Genomic DNA, 24,965 nt, shown 5'->3' with positions numbered 1-24,965 from the left:
CTTTTTCCCTCGATTGTATGGTAATATCAAGTGGCGATCTGGTCTAGTAATAGCATAAAATTTAACCCCCTGGTGGGAAATAGCTTGATACGCTTGGAAAAATTGCGCGATCGGGTAATAGATGCGCGATATTTATTAGCGATTGCTAATCTTTAAAAAGTGTCTCTTTCGAAGATTATAAATTTACTATTAGATTTTGTAAAGGGGAGATAATTAAATTTCTACGCAAAGAGAAATTTGTGTAATCATTAATCTCTTTATGGAAAATAATTTTTAAATAATGAATAAACGAAAAAAAATTATTGAACAAAATTTTATCTTCGTTTAAAAATGTTATTTATTTCAACGATTACATATTATCGCAACGATTCGTACACATTGTGCGAAAAGGAGGTTGAGTTGAAAGGAACAGTTTTAATAATTGTGGACGATCCTCAAGGTCCGTAGAGAACACGAAGTGTTCGTTTTAGGGGGGACAGCCCCACCCTTAACGTTCTTTGAAGCGCGTAGAAGAAAGAACACGCCTGCGTGAACCAAGATTTACGACATCTAAATTTCTCGGCCCCCGTATTTATCGTTTCGGCCATGGTGGGCACGTTTGAATTCCTCTTGAACGACGTTTTCGTCCTTTGACGGCCGCCTCTTGTCAAAAAGGGATCCCTTTCAACAAACTAAAACGAAAAAGAGAAGCGTGTAAAGAGCCTTCATCGTTTTTTTGAAATGGACAAAAAAATATAATTTATGAACTTCTCGATAATTATCGGATATTCGAGGAATTTTGATATCATTTTTCACAGGCGAGAAGAAATTGTAATAATGTCAAAATACAGGTATTGATAATTCTTATACAAATTAGGGGATAGATAATCGGGGGAAATACAGTAAGAAATAGATGAAACAAGACAAATTATCACGTGTTGTGATAATTATGCGATGATATTACCGGTGACAAATTTTACCCATTTCGCTGAAACGGCCTGCCGCGCCACTTATCTGGAATCCTATTAGTCCAGGTGCAAAACACGTTGGGATACTTGGATGTCAGGAATGATTCATTCGTAAATTAGCTTTGATCATTTTCTAAAATATTCGATTAAGAATATTTATAAGGATCGCGCACCACATTTTCCAAAATGGAAAATTAATCAAAATTCCTCGTATATAATAACTTCCATTATGGCATTGTGATCTAAAAATTACAAATTCAAGAATTACAATTATTCAGATACTTATTTATTTCCATCCGCGCTTCTATACAAAATTTTCACAATTTTTTGGAAAAGATGATCCACGCCAATTCCGCGGGATCATCCACGATCCCGTAACGTAAGGTAACGTAAAATCTCGACGTGCACGCGTTGTACTAATGTTGCTGCCGTTTCTCGCCGTGCAAATATTGTGACTCGACGATGCACGCACGATCGATTCGTGCGGAACGAAGCGGGGAACGCAGAAAAGAAACGCTTCTTAACAAACGAAAGTTATTAGAGGGAGGTAATGCTAGCCTAATATGAAAGTTACGAGCTCGTGGGGCCGTGCAAAAGTGGGGCCATAAGTTACAATCAGCCGGATACTGCCCACCGGGCAACCCGAAAGTGCTCCGGTTAAATTACTCGAAGGGCCTCCCCGACCGTGTGAGCGAGAGAGGCCCTTCGCGCAACGGGGCCCCTCTAATCCCTCCCCCTCCCTCCACTCGCCGAGTTAACGCCGATCAAACGCATCGTGCAATCATCGCGAAACTCTTTCCAGATCGTTCCAATTAATTTTGCGATCCGTGTAATTTGATAATCGTGGCCACGGTTTTGTTCGCAGAGCCTCATTATCTCATACTCGAGTACGTGATGTACGGGAAATTGCTGGCCTATCTTCGAGATCATCGCACCAGGCAGGATTTCTACAATTTCAGCGAGGACTCCGCGGCGCTTACATCCAGGGATCTCACCGTGTTTGGGTACTGCGTGGCGAGAGGGATGGAGTATCTTGCGTCGAAAAAGGTGAGATCGCAATTTTGATAACTCTTGCTCGGCCTTTTTTTTTCTTTAATCAAATTCGAAGGCTGTCGTTTAGAAGAGATTATTGTTTCGTTTCTGAAAAATTACAATTTTCGTATTTATTTCGATATTTGGAATTGGAAAACTGAGAAACGAACGAATTATATAAGCTTGATATTTGTAGATAATTTTTTATGAAAATCTCGATTCCTTTTTTCACGATGACGTATGTTAGTTTCGACGTTGTACACTTCACTTTTCGTTGATTTATTCATTTTTAATGGTATTGATAAACGCGAGCCGTTCGTATTTTCGATATCCGTGAAATATTAAAAGTACGTGGCCGTGTTTAAATTATTACTTCCCCCTATTTGTATTTCCATTACGCTTACCCCCTTCTCGGGGCCGAAAATTTATTATGACCATATATGCTCGCGTGTTCAAAGGGTCTTAGCATCGGAACCAAAACGATACAGCGACAGTCTACTTACTGTAACATTATATCGAGGTATATTGCCTCCGATGTTGTTACTTCATGCCACGTTGATCTCGTTTTTCATTTCTTTTCGATTCTGTATCTCATCGTAGAGATATATCTCGAATCCAAATGTAAAATTTCAACGATTAAACTGAATACGTTATTCAACGTTATTTATCGTCAGAAGATTTTTTATAATTTTCATTTTACACCTCGTAAAAATAGAAAGGGTATAAATCAAAATCTGTTCTCGATACCGAAATCGACTTGAAAACTTGAAATCGCTTTGAGATCGAAAGTTTCGTAAATGGAAGTGTGAAAAGATAAAAATCTCTCGTCCTTCGAGGTTGCTTATACGTCACAGTTGAAGGTCGAGAGTGAAAAAGCGATGGAATGGCAAACATTCGTATTTGCGCTTCAAATATTATCTTAACGTCGTGAAGATTGGGGCCGACTTTTCATTTCGTCAGATGAATCTGTGTCAATGGGTAAGGGATCCATGATATTACAGACAGATAACAAAAATTACTCGTTAAAAATTTGTGTGTTAAAAATTTTATTATCATAAACGTGATAAAATTGTCCATTTTTTCTCGTGTAAAAAAAAGAAAGAAAGAAAAAAATCCTTAAAATTCTCTCTGTATATCCGACATAAAGTTTTTTTCATAAGTATCTATTAAAAATTTGTGAAAATGTCAAAGAATTTTAGAAAGATTTTAATTTTCTAATGGAAGTGATCTCGTGATTGCGAGATTAGTTATGCAAATTAGGTTAAAAATATATCTACGAGCACGAGTTGGAAGCATGCTGAGTAGAGAATGAAGCAGTTTCCATAGTCATCGAATTTTTTATTGCCGATTTTCGATATTTCGAAGCGAAAAATTCGAGGATGATAATGTGACACGTTTGAAATGACACGAGCACGTTTATGGTTGTAACCTTTCACTTGACGCTTCAGATTCGCTTTAGAAACGTAAAATAAATATTTTTATGCATCTGACGACACTTAATGGACATCTTTTCCTTCAAATAAAATTTCGAAGTCGAGGCTGTAAAATTTTTTTCGTCTATCGCATACTTGTATCCTTACCAAACTCGTGTTCGAACATAATTTTTCATTATATTATTAAAAAGAAAAGGATATCGACATCCAATGACGTAAAAAAAAAAAAAAATGGACATAAGAATTTAAATTACATACTTTAAAAGATATCGAAATTTAAGAAAAATGTTTCATGAAGTGTTTAAACATGTTTGTTAGTAAGAATCTTGATGTTCTCCATATCGGAATGCAACGTTTCGTTTTCCTTCCGATGAATAATTATTGATCGTCCGCTAACTTCAGGAGATTTCGCGTGGCTTTCCTCGAAAAACGATTAACACGCCGGTAATTCGATATTCGTGAAAAATAAACCATAAACGATGCACTTGTCCTTGGAAGAGAATAAAATTCTTCCGATTCGAAGATTCGATAATATTTTTTCAATTGCTTCCTGCAATGGAAATAAGCGGTTTTTTTTCTTTCTTTTTACATATAATAAATAAATTAGCGAGTATTTGGAAAATTAAAATAAAAGAAGGAGGATTGTAAAATATTTTATAGACGATACGGAGGTGCAGCGATGGAAAATAAGAATGTAGCGGAGATTATAAGAGGGAGTTTTTGCATAGTATGAAAATTCTTGAGAAACTGGTTTATTTAACGTTTGATATGTATATATGCTAATTTATATAAGCTAGCTAAGTACCTGATCCGTATCTACTTCATTTCCATAATTCGCTCGACTGGTTCGTGCTTCTGTCGTGTCATCTATCCCTTATAACCCTCTCCAAGATTTTCTTTGCCGAAGAAAATTAGAATAACAAATATAGTTAAAACATTCGTGAATCACGAAATGTAAATTATTTTTTTTCATGGATATATGATTCAGTAATTGAATTTTTTTAATAAAAAATATTGAACGTATACACAATTATTTAATAATTCAAATATACTTCTTTTTGGGACGCGAAAATTAATTCGTTACTAGATTTCTTGCAACGTTTCATACGAAACATTCGTTTTCGACAATAGGATTCAAAATCCTATTGTTCTGAAGAAGAAAAACAAGGAAAAAAGGGAACAATACGAACAATATTAATTATTGAATATCGATTACAATTAGAATCGGCGAGACGAAAGAGGCAAAGAGTAGAAAATATTTAAACATCATCATCGACCGGTTACGATCCACAAATCGATACGGTGTGGAATGCTCGAGGCATCGAAGGAAGTTTCGATTGAAATCAGTATCCGGTGTTGGTAGTTGGAAGAACGACTTAACAGCAACCATACAGCCAGGATTTCGATTTCAATCAAAGATTATATATACGAGTTCGTAGAAATTCCTGTGAAGGCCGATATACATAGCAAATCCTTAATTGAATGTGGAAGCTATAGCCGATTCACGAACGAGATGAAATGATTTAAAGCCACGAAACAGCGGAAGCTTTATTGGTTTAAGATGCTTATGCATTAAATTACACGAGTGTCGTTTAAGTTGTCAAATTAAAATACGGATGTTATCCTCGATAAAATATTTATCTTTAAATATTAAATATTAAATATTAATATTAATATGGATATTTCCACGCGAAATATAATTTGCAGTTGTGCAATTTTTTGAATTAATTTTTTGGAAATATTTGAGGAAGTCGTAATTTTTATATAAAGCCGTCCTTCGACTATATTCGTGCAAGCTATATATTGGGTGAGGAGGAGAAAAGAAAAATATGAGAACAGTTGGCTCTTTGAAACAAAGCATTGTAACTGGAAAAACAATGTTTCTTTCTACAAGCATAATAAAGATAACAGTGCATAGGCAATAAAGATGTCCAAGCAGTTTCAGATTATTTATCAGTGCGACACGTATATAAAAATATTGCGACTTAAACCGTACAGAATGTCAATGTCTTTTTTCTTTTTATTTCTTTCACTTTTCGTATTTTGCAATAATAATGTATTTAACTCTTCGATACATCAACACATCAACTTCTGACGAATATTCGTTCTCAGGGATACTCACCCGTACTCACTCTACTATGAAATTTTTTTCAGAAATTAGATTTCTAAAAAATTGTAAAACGAAAATGTAAGACTCATCATCATCATCATTCAGTTCATCATCAATCGTTCGAAGAAACGAATCCATTAGAGGAGAGATCCATTAGAGAACGAAAATGGATTTATCATCATCTCAGCTACAATTTTCGACACCTCGATGGCTATATTATCCAGGATATTATCAATAATAAATAATATTTCCATTCGGTTCAAAGATCACGTTCGAGTAGCATACACGAGCGACACCGCTGCTCGTCACGTTTATAAATACCAACGACATGGTAGCACCAGGATGCACGATAAATAATTTTATGTTACGCGAGCCTGGTCGCGAAAATACATTTTTCATCCGACGTGAAACGTTGCTCGTAACAAAAACGCACAGATACGACGACAAATGGAGTCGCGTCCGAGTTTTTCGCGCTCGCGCTATAAATCTAGAAGATGAAGTCATTAAAGGAATGTAAGAGCAGAGATGCTCAGTGTACATCCAGTCCGCCTTGACATTGAGCAGCCGCAAGTTCATTAGCATTGGCCACGGTTGAACGGGTCCATTCCTTGGATCTCTCGGTTGGCGAATTGATTATTTCTCCTATTATCACCTTAAAAATAATCTTTCTTCGAGAATTACGAACTGGTGGTATTGGCTGGTGGAATCATTTCGTGGAAGAATTTTTTTAATTATGATTAGAGTAACGAGAAACGCTTTCAATTTCGTACGAAATGAAATTGGCGTTTCTTGTTCGTGAATCATCACCTTATCACGAATTGAGATTAAAAAGATACTATTGATCCGTGAATAACCAATAAGACTTTGTCCCCACCAAAGTAAAATCGCTTGCTCGACTTCCGTGCAAACGTTCTTTTCCACGTTTCTCGAAGAATTGAATCTATGATAACACTTATCGCAACAAATGATCGAATGCTCGAACATCATTCTCGATTCTTATCCAAAACGATTAAACTTCACGCGGCGAACAATTTCGAATCGAAGCGTACGACGGCCACGCTCGAACGTAAAATAAATCAAATCCGGCTTCCGCGGCGAATAACAGTACGACGAGCACGCGATAAATCAACTGCTGCGATAAATAATATGCAATAACGTGTCCGCTGCTGCTGTATTACGAAGCAACAACGCGAAATCCGAGTGTCGTAAAGTCCAATCGTTCGGACATTGTCTGCTTTCGATTATCGATAGTGATGATTAACCGTGATTGATTAACTCTCTCTCTCTAGATTGATATTAAATTCGAAGCCGTCATTTTCAGTAAAAATGTTACCGTTAATTTCATAGATAGAAATTAACATCTAATTAATTAAGAAGGCGCAAAGATTGTCGCAATATTAAAGAAAACATTGCAACAGTTTTTCATACATATCTAAGAAATTTAATCCAATAATATTAATCCAAGTGATGCATAGTTTCATCGAGTTTGCTTTGCATCTCCATCTTATCCTCACCAAATTTCTCGCTCTTCTCACGTAGATCTTCAATTGGTATAATTTATCGGTATAAATCGATCTTAAAGGGTCAAGAATTTTTCTTGGCGAGGATTCGATTTCACGCGTCCTGTTACTCGACACTATGCGCGTGATGGGGTACGGTTGGATGGTTGCGTAACAGAACATCCACCTGCGGTCACTAGCTTGTACGGAGGAGAAGAATGTTGATCGAGCCGGTGTGTTTTTATTCGATTTTGCAGATCATCCACCGCGATCTCGCCGCGAGGAACGTGCTCGTGGACCACAACAAGCTGTGCAAGATCGCTGACTTCGGTATGTCCAGATTCGCGGACGGGGATGGAGAGGTGATCGAGACGAGACATGGCAGAAACGCGTTGCCGATAAGGTGGATGGCGCCCGAGTCGTTGATCTACTCGCTCTTCACCACCAAAACGGACGTGTGGAGCTTTGGAATCTTGATGTGGGAGATTGTCACCCTGGGTATGCATATATATATATATACATACGATGATCGATTATTTCAATCTCTCTCATAACGAAATTTATCCCTACTTTATTATTATTAAGAAGAATTAAAAGATGTTGTTCAAAAATTATAATGGATTCAAAGTTCTTTTTCTCTTCTTTCTTTCCCCAACAACTTTCAACTTGTACAACTTTTTAGATTTGTGATATCTTTAACTTCTACTCGCGACTTTCCATCTTCTTTACGATAAAAAAAGAAAAAGAAAGGAGGAATCTGACACCTCCATATTTCTACAATTCTTCAATGAATGTCAATATCAGTTGGAAAGGTTATAGAATCTCCCTGGCTACGATATTCTCAAGTATCAAATCGCGATTTCGTTATCAGCCTCGTCGCTGACACAGGAACAAATTCTTCGTTTACAGGTTCGACACCGTACCCGGACATGACGGCACGGGAAGTGATGCGGAACGTGCAGAACGGTTATCGACTGGAGAGGCCTTCGCACTGTCGAAGCGAGTTGTTCAGAGTGATATCCCGGTGTTGGCACGCCGATCCAGACCGGAGGCCGGAATTCCAAACGCTGAGAAGGGATCTGGCCCAGCTTCTCGAGGACAATATGAACGGACATTACGTGGACCTCGAGAGTTTCGCATCCGAATGCACCGATTGAGCATTCATTTCGATTCAAACGAAATTCTTTTGGAAATTATTTTCTATTTCGACGATCATCGAGACCGTCGCGCGTGGATCTGCATCGATATCGATTAGTGGACATTTGAACGATGTTCGCTGAAACAACTCGTTCGATACTTTTGAAATCGTATTCGTTTATGAGGTGTTGACACTTAATCGATAATTGTACGAGTGGCGTGATGTTTCTGTTCATGTATGAGGTTTCTTTTAACGCGATCTTTTTACACGCTTTGACCGGGAAATGGAAAAGCAGTCAATTATGAAAATCTTTACACGAATAGGTCTTTGTATCATATAGGGAGGGATATTAATATTTGTAAAGAATTGTTGTACAATTGGAACTAAAGAATCCGTCCATGCTGTTCTAATTTTCTTTTTTTTTCTTTTTCCTATAAGGATTTTATACTTGGAACGAGGAAATTTCTGACAGAGAGAAAGAGAGAGAAAGAGAGAGAGAGAGCATATGTAGATTTTATATATTGTAACTTTTTGTAAAAGTTCTGGAACTATGACAATGCCCTGTTCTTTGAAATAATAAATATTTTAACATGGGTGCATACAAAGAAAAAGTGCTAATATGAAATTCGTGAAAGACGAGTTAAATATTAAAATATTTTGCACGAGATGCAAAATCAAGAAAGGACAGAGTGGTTGTGTGAATAGTTTTGGCGTTGAAAAGATAAAACGAATGATCTAACAATGCAAATATGAAAATAGAATAACGTATGACATGTACAGTTAAAGATAAGAGCCGTTCTTCGCTGTTTCTTTCTTCCAACGAGGAGAAAACATCTAAGATTCTTTTCTAAGTATTTCGTTTAGTATTATTTGTAATGTATCTCCTCTCCTTCTTCAATCAATGCGCCAGTCGTCGAAGATTCGTTCCTATCGGTGTTTTTCGTTAAATAGTTAACGATTTATCGATATATAAAATAATATTGTAAATTAAAAAAACATGCTGTAAAAAATGTAGAAACAAAAAAAAAAGAAACATCGTTTGCTCATAGATATATTTAACGAGTAATAAAAAAAATTGCTCGAAGAAAAGCTCCGATAAACGATCAATTGCACAATTGCATCAAACATGAATCGAGTGACAATGTATCAATCGAGCGATTTTCATTTTTGCTCAAAAGTCGCAGGGTATTTCGTATAAAATTAAATTAACATTTACTTTATTTCAATATCGAAAGAAATATAATGAATTTTCTAAAACTTTGAGCAAGGGTGTATATCGTTTTATCGTTGTGTATTATATATTTTTCACTTCTTTTCCATTGTATATAAACTCATGTTTCAAACGCATCGTATCGATCAAAAAAAAAATCTTGAAAAAAATAAATGCGATCTTTTTCTATCGTTCCATCATAGTTATATCGATTATTGTAACAATAGTTATTATTATTATTATTATTATTATTATTATTATTATTATTATTATTATTATTATTATTATTATTATTGTATCATTATTAAGCACGAACGTTTACAAAGTTTCAATCGTCGAGTTATATTCTTAATCATTCTAGTCTTTCTCGATGCGTATGGGGTGGCGATTGGTCCTCAAGCACGTGTAAATTTATTGTTCTGGATTGTGATATCTTCGTGTGTCTTTTTTTTCTCGTTTTTTTTTATATGCGTATTAAAAACCGATTAAAGCCCCACCATTCGCGGTTGATTATTTTTATTAAGTTTTCTACGTCAACGTCGATTCAAAGTTCTCTTCGAGAATTTCAACCTCGCTTCCGTAATATCGAAGAGAAGCAATTATTATTTTAGATTTTATCGAGACGTTGCTCTGCGATTCGATTGTATATACACGTACACTATTTTCCTACCTTTTTTTTTTTTTTTGCCTATTGTTCTTTGTTACACCCCAGCCCCCCCCCAAAAAAATGCAAGAATATTGTATGTAAACTCAATTATTATAAGAAGTTTTTTTTTTGTCAGTAAACGTTGTCGTAAATCCCATATGAATTTTATTTTTCTTTCTTACACTTTCACAAGAAATTTCTTCCTCCCTGTATCTCTTAGTATAGAAATATTTATTTTTTTAATACTTTTTCTTGAGAAGAATTTTTTCTCCATCGAATCGAAGATTTCTCTCTTAATGAACTAGAGAAATATTTAAATAATAAACAACTTGAGCCGTGGCAAAATCAAGATTGTTAATTAAAATATAAATAATTTAATTTAAACGAACGAAAGATGAGTCGAGATGCAGGTAGATAGACGCAATTAAAATTAGCTTTCGTTTAATTTCATATTCTCGAAGAAAAAGGGAAGGAAAGTGTTTTAATAGAACGTTTTTGCATTTTTCACGCGAGAAGTGCGTGAATAATTGGCCGAGAATGCAGATCTCAATTAAAGTCCCGGCCTCCCGTCGATTTAATTGCGAAAACTTACGAACGAATTGTCACGGTGATATCATCCTCTTCGTTTTCTTGTTTCTCCATTATTGCCAACCGCTTAACTCCGCCGTGTTAATTAGCCTGCTTCCATCGCATTCCAAGAAAAATAAATGCATTCCAACGCATCACATCGATACATCTTTGAGTTTGATTGAAAATACTTATCTGAATGGAAAATAGTAAAAAGTAAATTGATAACTTTGAGCAAACAATTTTAATCAATTTATCAATCGTTGGTTAATTCATGATAAATCTATCGTAAATATTAATATTGGAAATTTTTTTTATTCAAAATGAAAACGATTATTTTTATCTATAACGTAAAATAAACGGTGCACGTGGTTTTACGAAGAACAGGAGTCAAAGTTATTTACTCGTGTGTAAATTACATTTCTACGTTTGAGATTATTTTTTTATTTCTTTTTTCATTTATTTATTTACTTTTTTTGCTACTTTTCGATAATTTATTTATTTGTAAGGAGAGATCTATTACAATTTGATGCTTGTCATTATTAAAACTTTCACCTGTCTCTTTTTTTCGTCTATCTGTATTAATTCACAAATTCGAACAGTAATTACTCTCGTCCACGATATCCAACTTTCTAAAGGATAACTTCAAAATCTTCTTCTTCGTAAGTATTTCTCGAATAATGAAACGAAGGAAAAAAGATTTGTAATGATTGAAAATAATAAGTTCAGCATTGAAGCATTATAAATTCTTACAAAGATCAAAAGGTTTGATTGAATAACGAAATTTTTTTTATTAACATTAAAATTTATTCAAGAATTATAAAATCATATACAGATTTTGATTAAACCCAAACTTTTCTTGGTCAATGAAAATCTTATCGTAACAAGAACCAAGACTAAAAAACAGGATTTCGTGAAATTCAATTCCATTACGGGATCTTCTCGTAAAATTTGCATAATTTAACTTCATCAGCGACTTTTATATATTTTATATCCTTCCTCTGAAAAGTCCCGTAACAAAATCAAAAGTATATATACGTATGTATCATGAATTATATTCAAACCTTACAGAGAGCGCAAGAATCGATTAAGGAAAAGAAGAACTTTATACATTTAAAAATTATTGAAAGTAATAATGAACTATTTTTTCAATAAATACAAAATATTTAAAGTTCGCATCGTTCAACCAATTTAATTAAATTTAGCAAGAACGAAATAGAAATATATTCGAGGCGAGTACAGAAATCATTGAAAGCAAAATGATCGCAAAGGAAGCATGTAAACCGCAGGAGAAGAATCGTGAAACGTCTCCAATCATCCCCAAGAACTGTCAGCGAGTATTGCGTGGACGGCATATGAACGTTCTGCAAAGTTGTCCTCGATCCTCAGGGCTATATTCTACGTTGCACGGGAATCGGGATAAGGATCGTTATCGTAAATTGGATCGCATTCCGGAAATCTTGAAACAGCCGTAAAACGTCGAGACTCGTTTACAGTGAAGAGTAGTCCAACGATCGATCAAGAATGAGATTTAACTTTGATGGGAAAATTCGTGTAAATTTTATTTGTTGTGTAAAGTATAAAATAGTAGATTTAATAGATTTAAAATTTAAAAGAAATAAATAAGATATACGCTGAATTTGAAGAAATTTATTCATGATGGATTAAAATCTAAGAATTATCTTAAAAGTGACATATTACTTTCATTTAAATTTGAAAGTATATAAAGAAATTTAGATTTATGGACAGAATATCATTTATATCTATAATTTAAGATCAAACAATCAACAGATATTTTCTATTAGAAAATTTTATTTATTTTATGAATTAAAAGTAAAATCGTAAAGATGCGTTCCACTTTCGTTTGTGTCCAATTGAAAATTCTTATACTTATACTAATTATTCTTATACTAATTAATGCTACTTTTTCTTTTACAGAAATACTAATGAGCCGGTAACCTATATTTTTTACAACGAACACGTTTCACTTCACCAAAATAATGTCAAGAATGCTTCAAAAAAATCAACAGATCTTTGGCTGAAGCTGTCAATAGTAATCCCTGGTTCTTTTGGATAATTTAGTGAAAATTCACAATGAAAAAATGGGAATAAATAGTGAAGAAATGAAAGACAGAAAACAGAAAAACAAGAATGTGTGAAATAAAATATATAAAATGTAACAATAAAATGTATACGTATTGTATATACATATAATTGAAATAAAATAAAAATTATAAAAAGATGTATAAGAGTATTTATTAATCATTTCCTATATTCCTAATTTCCCATAATCCTATACATTCCAAATCAAAAACGATAATCAATTATGGCGTCCACTAAATGAAAAATCGAAATCCTAGCCAGATGCATAACTATTATAAGAAAATCAAATTATTCTTCTGCTAAAATAGAAAATTTAAGTCAGAAACATCACAAAATTGAATCTTAAGAAAAATTATAAGTGCCACTTCCTTATTTATCATATTCTCCTGTGAAAAAGCGAAAACTACAGCCAACAACTTTACAAAACTGCGTCCTGCCTATAATTCGGCGGGCCACCACTTTACCTTATATCATATTCTCCTGTTAAAAAGAGAAAACTACAGCCAACAACATTACAAAACTGCGTACTACGTATAATTCTGTGTGCTAAAATTCCTAACGAAAAAATGGGAATACATAGTGAAGAAATGAAAGACAGAAAACAGAAAAATAAGAATGTGTGAAATAAAATATATAAAATGTAACAATAAAATGTATACGTATTGTATATACATATAATTGAAATAAAATAAAATTATAAAAGGATTTATAAGACTATTTATTAATCATTTCCTATATTCCTAATTTCCCATAATCCTATACATTCCAAATCAAAAACGATAATCAATTATGGCGTCCACTAAATGAAAAATCGAAATCCTAGCCAGATAGTAATAGTTGCATAACTATTATAAAAGAAACTCATCACATTATTCTCCTGCTAAAATAGAAAATTTAAGTCAGAAACATCACAAAATTGAATCTTAAGAAAAATTATAAGTGCTACTTCCTTACTTATCATATTCTCCTGTGAAAAAGCGAAAAATATAGCCAACAACTTTACAAAACTGCGTATAATTCTGCGGATCACCTCCTTATTTATCATATTCTCTTGTGAAAAAGCGAAAACTACAGCCAACATCTTTACAAAACTGCATCCTGCCTACAATTCTGCGGGCTACCTCCTTACTTATCATATTTTCCTGTTAAAAAGCGAAAAATATAGAAAACAACTTTACAAAACTGCGTACTGGTTATAATTCTGTGTGCCAAAATTCCGAACGAAAAAATGGGAATACATAGTGAAGAAATGAAAGACAAAAAACAGAAAAACAAGAAGATGTGAAATAAAATATATAAAATGTAATAACAAAATGTATATGAATTGTAAATACATAAAATTGAATAAAATAAAATTATAAAAGAACTTATAAGACTATTTATTAATCATTTCCTATGATCCTAATTTCCAATAATCCTATACATTTCAAACCAAAAACGACAATCAATTGGTGTCCACTAAATGAAAAATCGAAATATTAGTTAGATGTTGCATGATTATTATAAGAAAAACTCATCACATTATTCTCTTGCTAAAAATAGAAAATTTAAACTAGAAACATCACAAAATTAAAACCTAAAAAAATTATAAGTGCCACATCATTACTTATTATATTCTCATGTCAAAAAGCTAAAAAAAGCCAAAAACCTTACAAAATTGTGTCCTACGTATAATTCTGCGGGCCACCTACTTATTTATCATATTCTCCTGTGAAAAAAGGAAACTACAACCAACAATTTTACAAAACTGCGTCCTGCCTGTAATTCTGCGGGCCACCCACTTACTTATCATATTGTCCTGTGAAAAAGCGAAAACTATAGCCAACAACTTTACAAAACAGCGTCCTGCGTATAATTCTGCAGACCACCTGCTTAATTATTATATTCTCCTGTTAAAAAGCGAAAAATATAGAAAACAACTTTATAAAACAGCGTCCTGCGTATAATTCTGCGGACTACCTCCTTACTTATCATATTTTCCTGTTAAAAAGCGAAAAATATAGAAAACAACTTTACAAAACTGCGTACTGGTTATAATTCTGTGTGCCAAAATTCCGAACGAAAAAATGGGAATACATAGTGAAGAAATGAAAGACAAAAAACAGAAAAACAAGAAGATGTGAAATAAAATATATAAAATGTAATAACAAAATGTATATGAATTGTAAATACATAAAATTGAATAAAATAAAATTATAAAAGAACTTATAAGACTATTTATTAATCATTTCCTATGATCCTAATTTCCAATAATCCTATACATTTCAAACCAAAAACGACAAACCATTAAGGCGTCCACAAAATGAAAAATCGAAATATTAGCTAGTTGTCGCATAATTATTATAAGAAAAATTCATCACATTATTCTTTTGCTAAAAATAGAAAATTTAAAGCAGAAACATCACAAAATTGAATGGTAAAAAAAATATAAGTGCCACCTCTTTACACATCATATTCTCCTGTTAAAAAGTCGGAAATTTGGGCGAGAAATTTTAAGAAACTTTAAGAATTGGCCCTCTGTTAAAATTTTTAGTGCCACCTCTTTACACATCATATTCTCCTGTTAAAAAGTCGGAAATTTGGGCGAGAAATTTTAAGAAACTTTAAGAATTGGCCCTCTGTTAAAATTTTTAGTGCCACCTCTTTACACATCATATTCTCCTGTTAAAAAGTCGGAAATTTGGGCGAGAAATTTTAAGAAACTTTAAGAATTGGCCCTCTGTTAAAATTTTTAGTGCCACCTCTTTACACATCATATTCTCCTGTTAAAAAGTCGGAAATTTGGGCGAGAAATTTTAAGAAACTTTAAGAATTGGCCCTCTGTTAAAATTTTTAGTGCCACCTCTTTACACATCATATTCTCCTGTTAAAAAGTCGGAAATTTGGGCGAGAAATTTTAAGAAACTTTAAGAATTGGCCCTCTGTTAAAATTTTTAGTGCCACCTCTTTACACATCATATTCTCCTGTTAAAAAGTCGGAAATTTGGGCGAGAAATTTTAAGAAACTTTAAGAATTGGCCCTCTGTTAAAATTTTTAGTGCCACCTCTTTACACATCATATTCTCCTGTTAAAAGTCGGAAATTTGGGCGAGAAATTTTAGAAACTTTAAGAATTGGCCCTCTGTTAAAATTTTTAGTGCCACCTCTTTACACATCATATTCTCCTGTTAAAAAGTCGGAAATTTGGGCGAGAAATTTTAAGAAACTTTAAGAATTGGCCCTCTGTTAAAATTTTTAGTGCCACCTCTTTACACATCATATTCTCCTGTTAAAAAGTCGGAAATTTGGGCGAGAAATTTTAAGAAACTTTAAGAATTGGCCCTCTGTTAAAATTTTTAGTGCCACCTCTTTACACATCATATTCTCCTGTTAAAAAGTCGGAAATTTGGGCGAGAAATTTTAAGAAACTTTAAGAATTGGCCCTCTGTTAAAATTTTTAGTGCCACCTCTTTACACATCATATTCTCCTGTTAAAAAGTCGGAAATTTGGGCGAGAAATTTTAAGAAACTTTAAGAATTGGCCCTCTGTTAAAATTTTTAGTGCCACCTCTTTACACATCATATTCTCCTGTTAAAAAGTCGGAAATTTGGGCGAGAAATTTTAAGAAACTTTAAGAATTGGCCCTCTGTTAAAATTTTTAGTGCCACCTCTTTACACATCATATTCTCCTGTTAAAAAGTCGGAAATTTGGGCGAGAAATTTTAAGAAACTTTAAGAATTGGCCCTCTGTTAAAATTTTTAGTGCCACCTCTTTACACATCATATTCTCCTGTTAAAAAGTCGGAAATTTGGGCGAGAAATTTTAAGAAACTTTAAAATTGGCCCTCTGTTAAAATTTTAGTGCCACCTCTTTACACATCATATTCTCCTGTTAAAAAGTCGGAACTTTGGGCGAGAAATTTTAAGAAACTTTAAGAATTGGCCCTCTGTTAAAATTTTTAGTGCCACCTCTTTACACATCATATTCTCCTGTTAAAAAGTCGGAAATTTGGGCGAGAAATTTTAAGAAACTTTAAGAATTGGCCCTCTGTTAAAATTTTTAGTGCCACCTCTTTACACATCATATTCTCCTGTTAAAAAGTCGGAAATTTGGGCGAGAAATTTTAAGAAACTTTAAGAATTGGCCCTCTGTTAAAATTTTTAGTGCCACCTCTTTACACATCATATTCTCCTGTTAAAAAGTCGGAAATTTGGGCGAGAAATTTTAAGAAACTTTAAGAATTGGCCCTCTGTTAAAATTTTTAGTGCCACCTCTTTACACATCATATTCTCCTGTTAAAAGTCGGAAATTTGGGCGAGAAATTTTAAGAAACTTTAAGAATTGGCCCTCTGTTAAAATTTTTAGTGCCACCTCTTTACACATCATATTCTCCTGTTAAAAAGTCGGAAATTTGGGCGAGAAATTTTAAGAAACTTTAAGAATTGGCCCTCTGTTAAAATTTTTAGTGCCACCTCTTTACACATCATATTCTCCTGTTAAAAAGTCGGAAATTTGGGCGAGAAATTTTAAGAAACTTTAAGAATTGGCCCTCTGTTAAAATTTTTAGTGCCACCTCTTTACACATCATATTCTCCTGTTAAAAAGTCGGAAATTTGGGCGAGAAATTTTAAGAAACTTTAAGAATTGGCCCTCTGTTAAAATTTTTAGTGCCACCTCTTTACACATCATATTCTCCTGTTAAAAAGTCGGAAATTTGGGCGAGAAATTTTAAGAAACTTTAAGAATTGGCCCTCTGTTAAAATTTTTAGTGCCACCTCTTTACACATCATATTCTCCTGTTAAAAGTCGGAAATTTGGGCGAGAAATTTTAAGAAACTTTAAGAATTGGCCCTCTGTTAAAATTTTTAGTGCCACCTCTTTACACATCATATTCTCCTGTTAAAAAGTCGGAAATTTGGGCGAGAAATTTTAAGAAACTTTAAGAATTGGCCCTCTGTTAAAATTTTTAGTGCCACCTCTTTACACATCATATTCTCCTGTTAAAAAGTCGGAAATTTGGGCGAGAAATTTTAAGAAACTTTAAGAATTGGCCCTCTGTTAAAATTTTTAGTGCCACCTCTTTACACATCATATTCTCCTGTTAAAAGTCGGAAATTTGGGCGAGAAATTTTAAGAAACTTTAAGAATTGGCCCTCTGTTAAAATTTTTAGTGCCACCTCTTTACACATCATATTCTCCTGTTAAAAAGTCGGAAATTTGGGCGAGAAATTTTAAGAAACTTTAAGAATTGGCCCTCTGTTAAAATTTTTAGTGCCACCTCTTTACACATCATATTCTCCTGTTAAAAAGTCAAATTTGGGCGAGAAATTTTAAGAAACTTTAAGAATTGGCCCTCTGTTAAAATTTTTAGTGCCACCTCTTTACACATCATATTCTCCTGTTAAAAAGTCGGAAATTTGGGCGAGAAATTTTAAGAAACTTTAAGAATTGGCCCTCTGTTAAAATTTTTAGTGCCACCTCTTTACACATCATATTCTCCTGTTAAAAAGTCGGAAATTTGGGCGAGAAATTTTAAGAAACTTTAAGAATTGGCCCTCTGTTAAAATTTTTAGTGCCACCTCTTTACACATCATATTCTCCTGTTAAAAAGTCGGAAATTTGGGCGAGAAATTTTAAGAAACTTTAAATTGGCCCTCTGTTAAAATTTTTAGTGCCACCTCTTTACACATCATATTCTCCTGTTAAAAAGTCGGAAATTTGGGCGAGAAATTTTAAGAAACTTTAAGAATTGGCCCTCTGTTAAAATTTTTAGTGCCACCTCTTTACACATCATATTCTCCTGTTAAAAAGTCGGAAATTTGGGCGAGAAATTTTAAGAAACTTTAAGAATTGGCCCTCTGTTAAAATTTTTAGTGCCACCTCTTTACACATCATATTCTCCTGTTAAAAAGTCGGAAATTTGGGCGAGAAATTTTAAGAAACTTTAAGAATTGGCCCTCTGTTAAAATTTTTAGTGCCACCTCTTTACACATCATATTCTCCTGTTAAAAAGTCGGAAATTTGGGCGAGAAATTTTAAGAAACTTTAAGAATTGGCCCTCTGTTAAAATTTTTAGTGCCACCTCTTTACACATCATATTCTCCTGTTAAAAAGTCGGAAATTTGGGCGAGAAATTTTAAGAAACTTTAAGAATTGGCCCTCTGTTAAAATTTTTAGTGCCACCTCTTTACACATCATATTCTCCTGTTAAAAAGTCGGAAATTTGGGCGAGAAATTTTAAGAAACTTTAAGAATTGGCCCTCTGTTAAAATTTTTAGTGCCACCTCTTTACACATCATATTCTCCTGTTAAAAAGTCGGAAATTTGGGCGAGAAATTTTAAGAAACTTTAAGAATTGGCCCTCTGTTAAAATTTTTAGTGCCACCTCTTTACACATCATATTCTCCTGTTAAAAAGTCGGAAATTTGGGCGAGAAATTTTAAGAAACTTTAAGAATTGGCCCTCTGTTAAAATTTTTAGTGCCACCTCTTTACACATCATATTCTCCTGTTAAAAAGTCGGAAATTTGGGCGAGAAATTTTAAGAAACTTTAAGAATTGGCCCTCTGTTAAAATTTTTAGTGCCACCTCTTTACACATCATATTCTCCTGTTAAAAAGTCGGAAATTTGGGCGAGAAATTTTAAGAAACTTTAAGAATTGGCCCTCTGTTAAAATTTTTAGTGCCACCTCTTTACACATCATATTCTCCTGTTAAAAAGTCGGAAATTTGGGCGAGAAATTTTAAGAAACTTTAAGAATTGGCCCTCTGTTAAAATTTTTAGTGCCACCTCTTTACACATCATATTCTCCTGTTAAAAAGTCGGAAATTTGGGCGAGAAATTTTAAGAAACTTTAAGAATTGGCCCTCTGTTAAAATTTTTAGTGCCACCTCTTTACACATCATATTCTCCTGTTAAAAAGTCGGAAATTTGGGCGAGAAATTTTAAGAAACTTTAAGAATTGGCCCTCTGTTAAAATTTTTAGTGCCACCTCTTTACACATCATATTCTCCTGTTAAAAAGTCGGAAATTTGGGCGAGAAATTTTAAGAAACTTTAAGAATTGGCCCTCTGTTAAAATTTTTAGTGCCACCTCTTTACACATCATATTCTCCTGTTAAAAAGTCGGAAATTTGGGCGAGAAATTTTAAGAAACTTTAAGAATTGGCCCTCTGTTAAAATTTTTAGTGCCACCTCTTTACACATCATATTCTCCTGTTAAAAAGTCGGAAATTTGGGCGAGAAATTTTAAGAAACTTTAAGAATTGGCCCTCTGTTAAAATTTTTAGTGCCACCTCTTTACACATCATATTCTCCTGTTAAAAAGTCGGAAATTTGGGCGAGAAATTTTAAGAAACTTTAAGAATTGGCCCTCTGTTAAAATTTTTAGTGCCACCTCTTTACACATCATATTCTCCTGTTAAAAGTCGGAAATTTGGGCGAGAAATTTTAAGAAACTTTAAGAATTGGCCCTCTGTTAAAATTTTTAGTGCCACCTCTTTACACATCATATTCTCCTGTTAAAAAGTCGGAAATTTGGGCGAGAAATTTTAAGAAACTTTAAGAATTGGCCCTCTGTTAAAATTTTTAGTGCCACCTCTTTACACATCATATTCTCCTGTTAAAAGTCGGAAATTTGGGCGAGAAATTTTAAGAAACTTTAAGAATTGGCCCTCTGTTAAAATTTTTAGTGCCACCTCTTTACACATCATATTCTCCTGTTAAAAGTCGGAAATTTGGGCGAGAAATTTTAAGAACCTTTAAGAATTGGCCCTCTGTTAAAATTTTAGTGCCACCTCTTTACACATCATATTCTCCTGTTAAAAAGTCGGAAATTTGGGCGAGAAATTTTAAGAAACTTTAAGAATTGGCCCTCTGTTAAAATTTTTAGTGCCACCTCTTTACACATCATATTCTCCTGTTAAAAAGTCGGAAATTTGGGCGAGAAATTTTAAGAAACTTTAAGAATTGGCCCTCTGTTAAAATTTTTAGTGCCACCTCTTTACACATCATATTCTCCTGTTAAAAAGTCGGAAATTTGGGCGAGAAATTTTAAGAAACTTTAAGAATTGGCCCTCTGTTAAAATTTTTAGTGCCACCTCTTTACACATCATATTCTCCTGTTAAAAAGTCGGAAATTTGGGCGAGAAATTTTAAGAAACTTTAAGAATTGGCCCTCTGTTAAAATTTTTAGTGCCACCTCTTTACACATCATATTCTCCTGTTAAAAAGTCGGAAATTTGGGCGAGAAATTTTAAGAAACTTTAAGAATTGGCCCTCTGTTAAAATTTTTAGTGCCACCTCTTTACACATCATATTCTCCTGTTAAAAGTCGGAAATTTGGGCGAGAAATTTTAAGAAACTTTAAGAATTGGCCCTCTGTTAAAATTTTTAGTGCCACCTCTTTACACATCATATTCTCCTGTTAAAAAGTCGGAAATTTGGGCGAGAAATTTTAAGAAACTTTAAGAATTGGCCCTCTGTTAAAATTTTTAGTGCCACCTCTTTACACATCATATTCTCCTGTTAAAAAGTCGGAAATTTGGGCGAGAAATTTTAAGAAACTTTAAGAATTGGCCCTCTGTTAAAATTTTTAGTGCCACCTCTTTACACATCATATTCTCCTGTTAAAAAGTCGGAAATTTGGGCGAGAAATTTTAAGAAACTTTAAGAATTGGCCCTCTGTTAAAATTTTTAGTGCCACCTCTTTACACATCATATTCTCCTGTTAAAAAGTCGGAAATTTGGGCGAGAAATTTTAAGAAACTTTAAGAATTGGCCCTCTGTTAAAATTTTTAGTGCCACCTCTTTACACATCATATTCTCCTGTTAAAAGTCGGAAATTTGGGCGAGAAATTTTAAGAAACTTTAAGAATTGGCCCTCTGTTAAAATTTTTAGTGCCACCTCTTTACACATCATATTCTCCTGTTAAAAAGTCGGAAATTTGGGCGAGAAATTTTAAGAAACTTTAAGAATTGGCCCTCTGTTAAAATTTTTAGTGCCACCTCTTTACACATCATATTCTCCTGTTAAAAAGTCGGAAATTTGGGCGAGAAATTTTAAGAAACTTTAAGAATTGGCCCTCTGTTAAAATTTTTAGTGCCACCTCTTTACACATCATATTCTCCTGTTAAAAAGTCGGAAATTTGGGCGAGAAATTTTAAGAAACTTTAAGAATTGGCCCTCTGTTAAAATTTTTAGTGCCACCTCTTTACACATCATATTCTCCTGTTAAAAAGTCGGAAATTTGGGCGAGAAATTTTAAGAAACTTTAAGAATTGGCCCTCTGTTAAAATTTTTAGTGCCACCTCTTTACACATCATATTCTCCTGTTAAAAAGTCGGAAATTTGGGCGAGAAATTTTAAGAAACTTTAAGAATTGGCCCTCTGTTAAAATTTTTAGTGCCACCTCTTTACACATCATATTCTCCTGTTAAAAAGTCGGAAATTTGGGCGAGAAATTTTAAGAAACTTTAAGAATTGGCCCTCTGTTAAAATTTTTAGTGCCACCTCTTTACACATCATATTCTCCTGTTAAAAGTCGGAAATTTGGGCGAGAAATTTTAAGAAACTTTAAGAATTGGCCCTCTGTTAAAATTTTTAGTGCCACCTCTTTACACATCATATTCTCCTGTTAAAAAGTCGGAAATTTGGGCGAGAAATTTTAAGAAACTTTAAGAATTGGCCCTCTGTTAAAATTTTTAGTGCCACCTCTTTACACATCATATTCTCCTGTTAAAAAGTCGGAAATTTGGGCGAGAAATTTTAAGAAACTTTAAGAATTGGCCCTCTGTTAAAATTTTTAGTGCCACCTCTTTACACATCATATTCTCCTGTTAAAAAGTCGGAAATTTGGGCGAGAAATTTTAAGAAACTTTAAGAATTGGCCCTCTGTTAAAATTTTTAGTGCCACCTCTTTACACATCATATTCTCCTGTTAAAAGTCGGAAATTTGGGCGAGAAATTTTAAGAAACTTTAAGAATTGGCCCTCTGTTAAAATTTTTAGTGCCACCTCTTTACACATCATATTCTCCTGTTAAAAAGTCGGAAATTTGGGCGAGAAATTTTAAGAAACTTTAAGAATTGGCCCTCTGTTAAAATTTTTAGTGCCACCTCTTTACACATCATATTCTCCTGTTAAAAAGTCGGAAATTTGGGCGAGAAATTTTAAGAAACTTTAAGAATTGGCCCTCTGTTAAAATTTTTAGTGCCACCTCTTTACACATCATATTCTCCTGTTAAAAGTCGGAAATTTGGGCGAGAAATTTTAAGAAACTTTAAGAATTGGCCCTCTGTTAAAATTTTTAGTGCCACCTCTTTACACATCATATTCTCCTGTTAAAAAGTCGGAAATTTGGGCGAGAAATTTTAAGAAACTTTAAGAATTGGCCCTCTGTTAAAATTTTTAGTGCCACCTCTTTACACATCATATTCTCCTGTTAAAAAGTCAAATTTGGGCGAGAAATTTTAAGAAACTTTAAGAATTGGCCCTCTGTTAAAATTTTAGTGCCACCTCTTTACACATCATATTCTCCTGTTAAAAAGTCGGAAATTTGGGCGAGAAATTTTAAGAAACTTTAAGAATTGGCCCTCTGTTAAAATTTTTAGTGCCACCTCTTTACACATCATATTCTCCTGTTAAAAAGTCGGAAATTTGGGCGAGAAATTTTAAGAAACTTTAAGAATTGGCCCTCTGTTAAAATTTTTAGTGCCACCTCTTTACACATCATATTCTCCTGTTAAAAAGTCAAAATTTGGGCGAGAAATTTTAAGAAACTTTAAAATTGGCCCTCTGTTAAAATTTTTAGTGCCACCTCTTTACACATCATATTCTCCTGTTAAAAGTCGGAAATTTGGGCGAGAAATTTTAAGAAACTTTAAGAATTGGCCCTCTGTTAAAATTTTTAGTGCCACCTCTTTACACATCATATTCTCCTGTTAAAAAGTCGGAAATTTGGGCGAGAAATTTTAAGAAACTTTAAGAATTGGCCCTCTGTTAAAATTTTTAGTGCCACCTCTTTACACATCATATTCTCCTGTTAAAAAGTCGGAAATTTGGGCGAGAAATTTTAAGAAACTTTAAGAATTGGCCCTCTGTTAAAATTTTTAGTGCCACCTCTTTACACATCATATTCTCCTGTTAAAAAGTCGGAAATTTGGGCGAGAAATTTTAAGAAACTTTAAGAATTGGCCCTCTGTTAAAATTTTTAGTGCCACCTCTTTACACATCATATTCTCCTGTTAAAAAGTCGGAAATTTGGGCGAGAAATTTTAAGAAACTTTAAGAATTGGCCCTCTGTTAAAATTTTTAGTGCCACCTCTTTACACATCATATTCTCCTGTTAAAAAGTCGGAAATTTGGGCGAGAAATTTTAAGAAACTTTAAGAATTGGCCCTCTGTTAAAATTTTTAGTGCCACCTCTTTACACATCATATTCTCCTGTTAAAAAGTCGGAAATTTGGGCGAGAAATTTTAAGAAACTTTAAGAATTGGCCCTCTGTTAAAATTTTTAGTGCCACCTCTTTACACATCATATTCTCCTGTTAAAAGTCGGAAATTTGGGCGAGAAATTTTAAGAAACTTTAAGAATTGGCCCTCTGTTAAAATTTTTAGTGCCACCTCTTTACACATCATATTCTCCTGTTAAAAAGTCGGAAATTTGGGCGAGAAATTTTAAGAAACTTTAAGAATTGGCCCTCTGTTAAAATTTTTAGTGCCACCTCTTTACACATCATATTCTCCTGTTAAAAGTCGGAAATTTGGGCGAGAAATTTTAAGAAACTTTAAGAATTGGCCCTCTGTTAAAATTTTTAGTGCCACCTCTTTACACATCATATTCTCCTGTTAAAAGTCGGAAATTTGGGCGAGAAATTTTAAGAAACTTTAAGAATTGGCCCTCTGTTAAAATTTTTAGTGCCACCTCTTTACACATCATATTCTCCTGTTAAAAAGTCGGAAATTTGGGCGAGAAATTTTAAGAAACTTTAAGAATTGGCCCTCTGTTAAAATTTTAGTGCCACCTCTTTACACATCATATTCTCCTGTTAAAAAGTCGGAAATTTGGGCGAGAAATTTTAAGAAACTTTAAGAATTGGCCCTCTGTTAAAATTTTTAGTGCCACCTCTTTACACATCATATTCTCCTGTTAAAAAGTCGGAAATTTGGGCGAGAAATTTTAAGAAACTTTAAGAATTGGCCCTCTGTTAAAATTTTTAGTGCCACCTCTTTACACATCATATTCTCCTGTTAAAAAGTCGGAAATTTGGGCGAGAAATTTTAAGAAACTTTAAGAATTGG

General features: G+C 33.6%; 1 protein-coding gene across 6 annotated transcripts in view; it reads left to right on the top strand.

Annotated features, from left to right (window-relative positions):
* Positions 1–10,172, top strand: part of LOC108004235 (platelet binding protein GspB-like) — a 166,048-nt gene extending 155,876 nt beyond the window's left edge. For all 6 annotated transcript variants that reach the window (XM_062082806.1, XM_062082809.1, XM_062082808.1 and 3 more), the window contains 3 exons: positions 1,813–1,994; positions 7,279–7,519; positions 7,931–10,172. In XM_062082806.1, the coding sequence (XP_061938790.1) occupies positions 1,813–1,994; positions 7,279–7,519; positions 7,931–8,178 (671 nt within the window). In that variant the 3' untranslated portion in view covers positions 8,179–10,172. The remainder of the gene's footprint in view (positions 1–1,812; positions 1,995–7,278; positions 7,520–7,930) is intronic.
* Positions 10,173–24,965: the final 14,793 nt, after the last annotated feature.

The sequence above is a fragment of the Apis cerana genome, linkage group LG12 (genome assembly GCF_029169275.1).
Source record: "Apis cerana isolate GH-2021 linkage group LG12, AcerK_1.0, whole genome shotgun sequence".
NCBI classification, from domain to species: domain Eukaryota; kingdom Metazoa; phylum Arthropoda; class Insecta; order Hymenoptera; family Apidae; genus Apis; species Apis cerana.
Note: the sequence above shows the minus strand (reverse complement) of the source record. Positions and strands in the feature narration are given on the sequence as shown.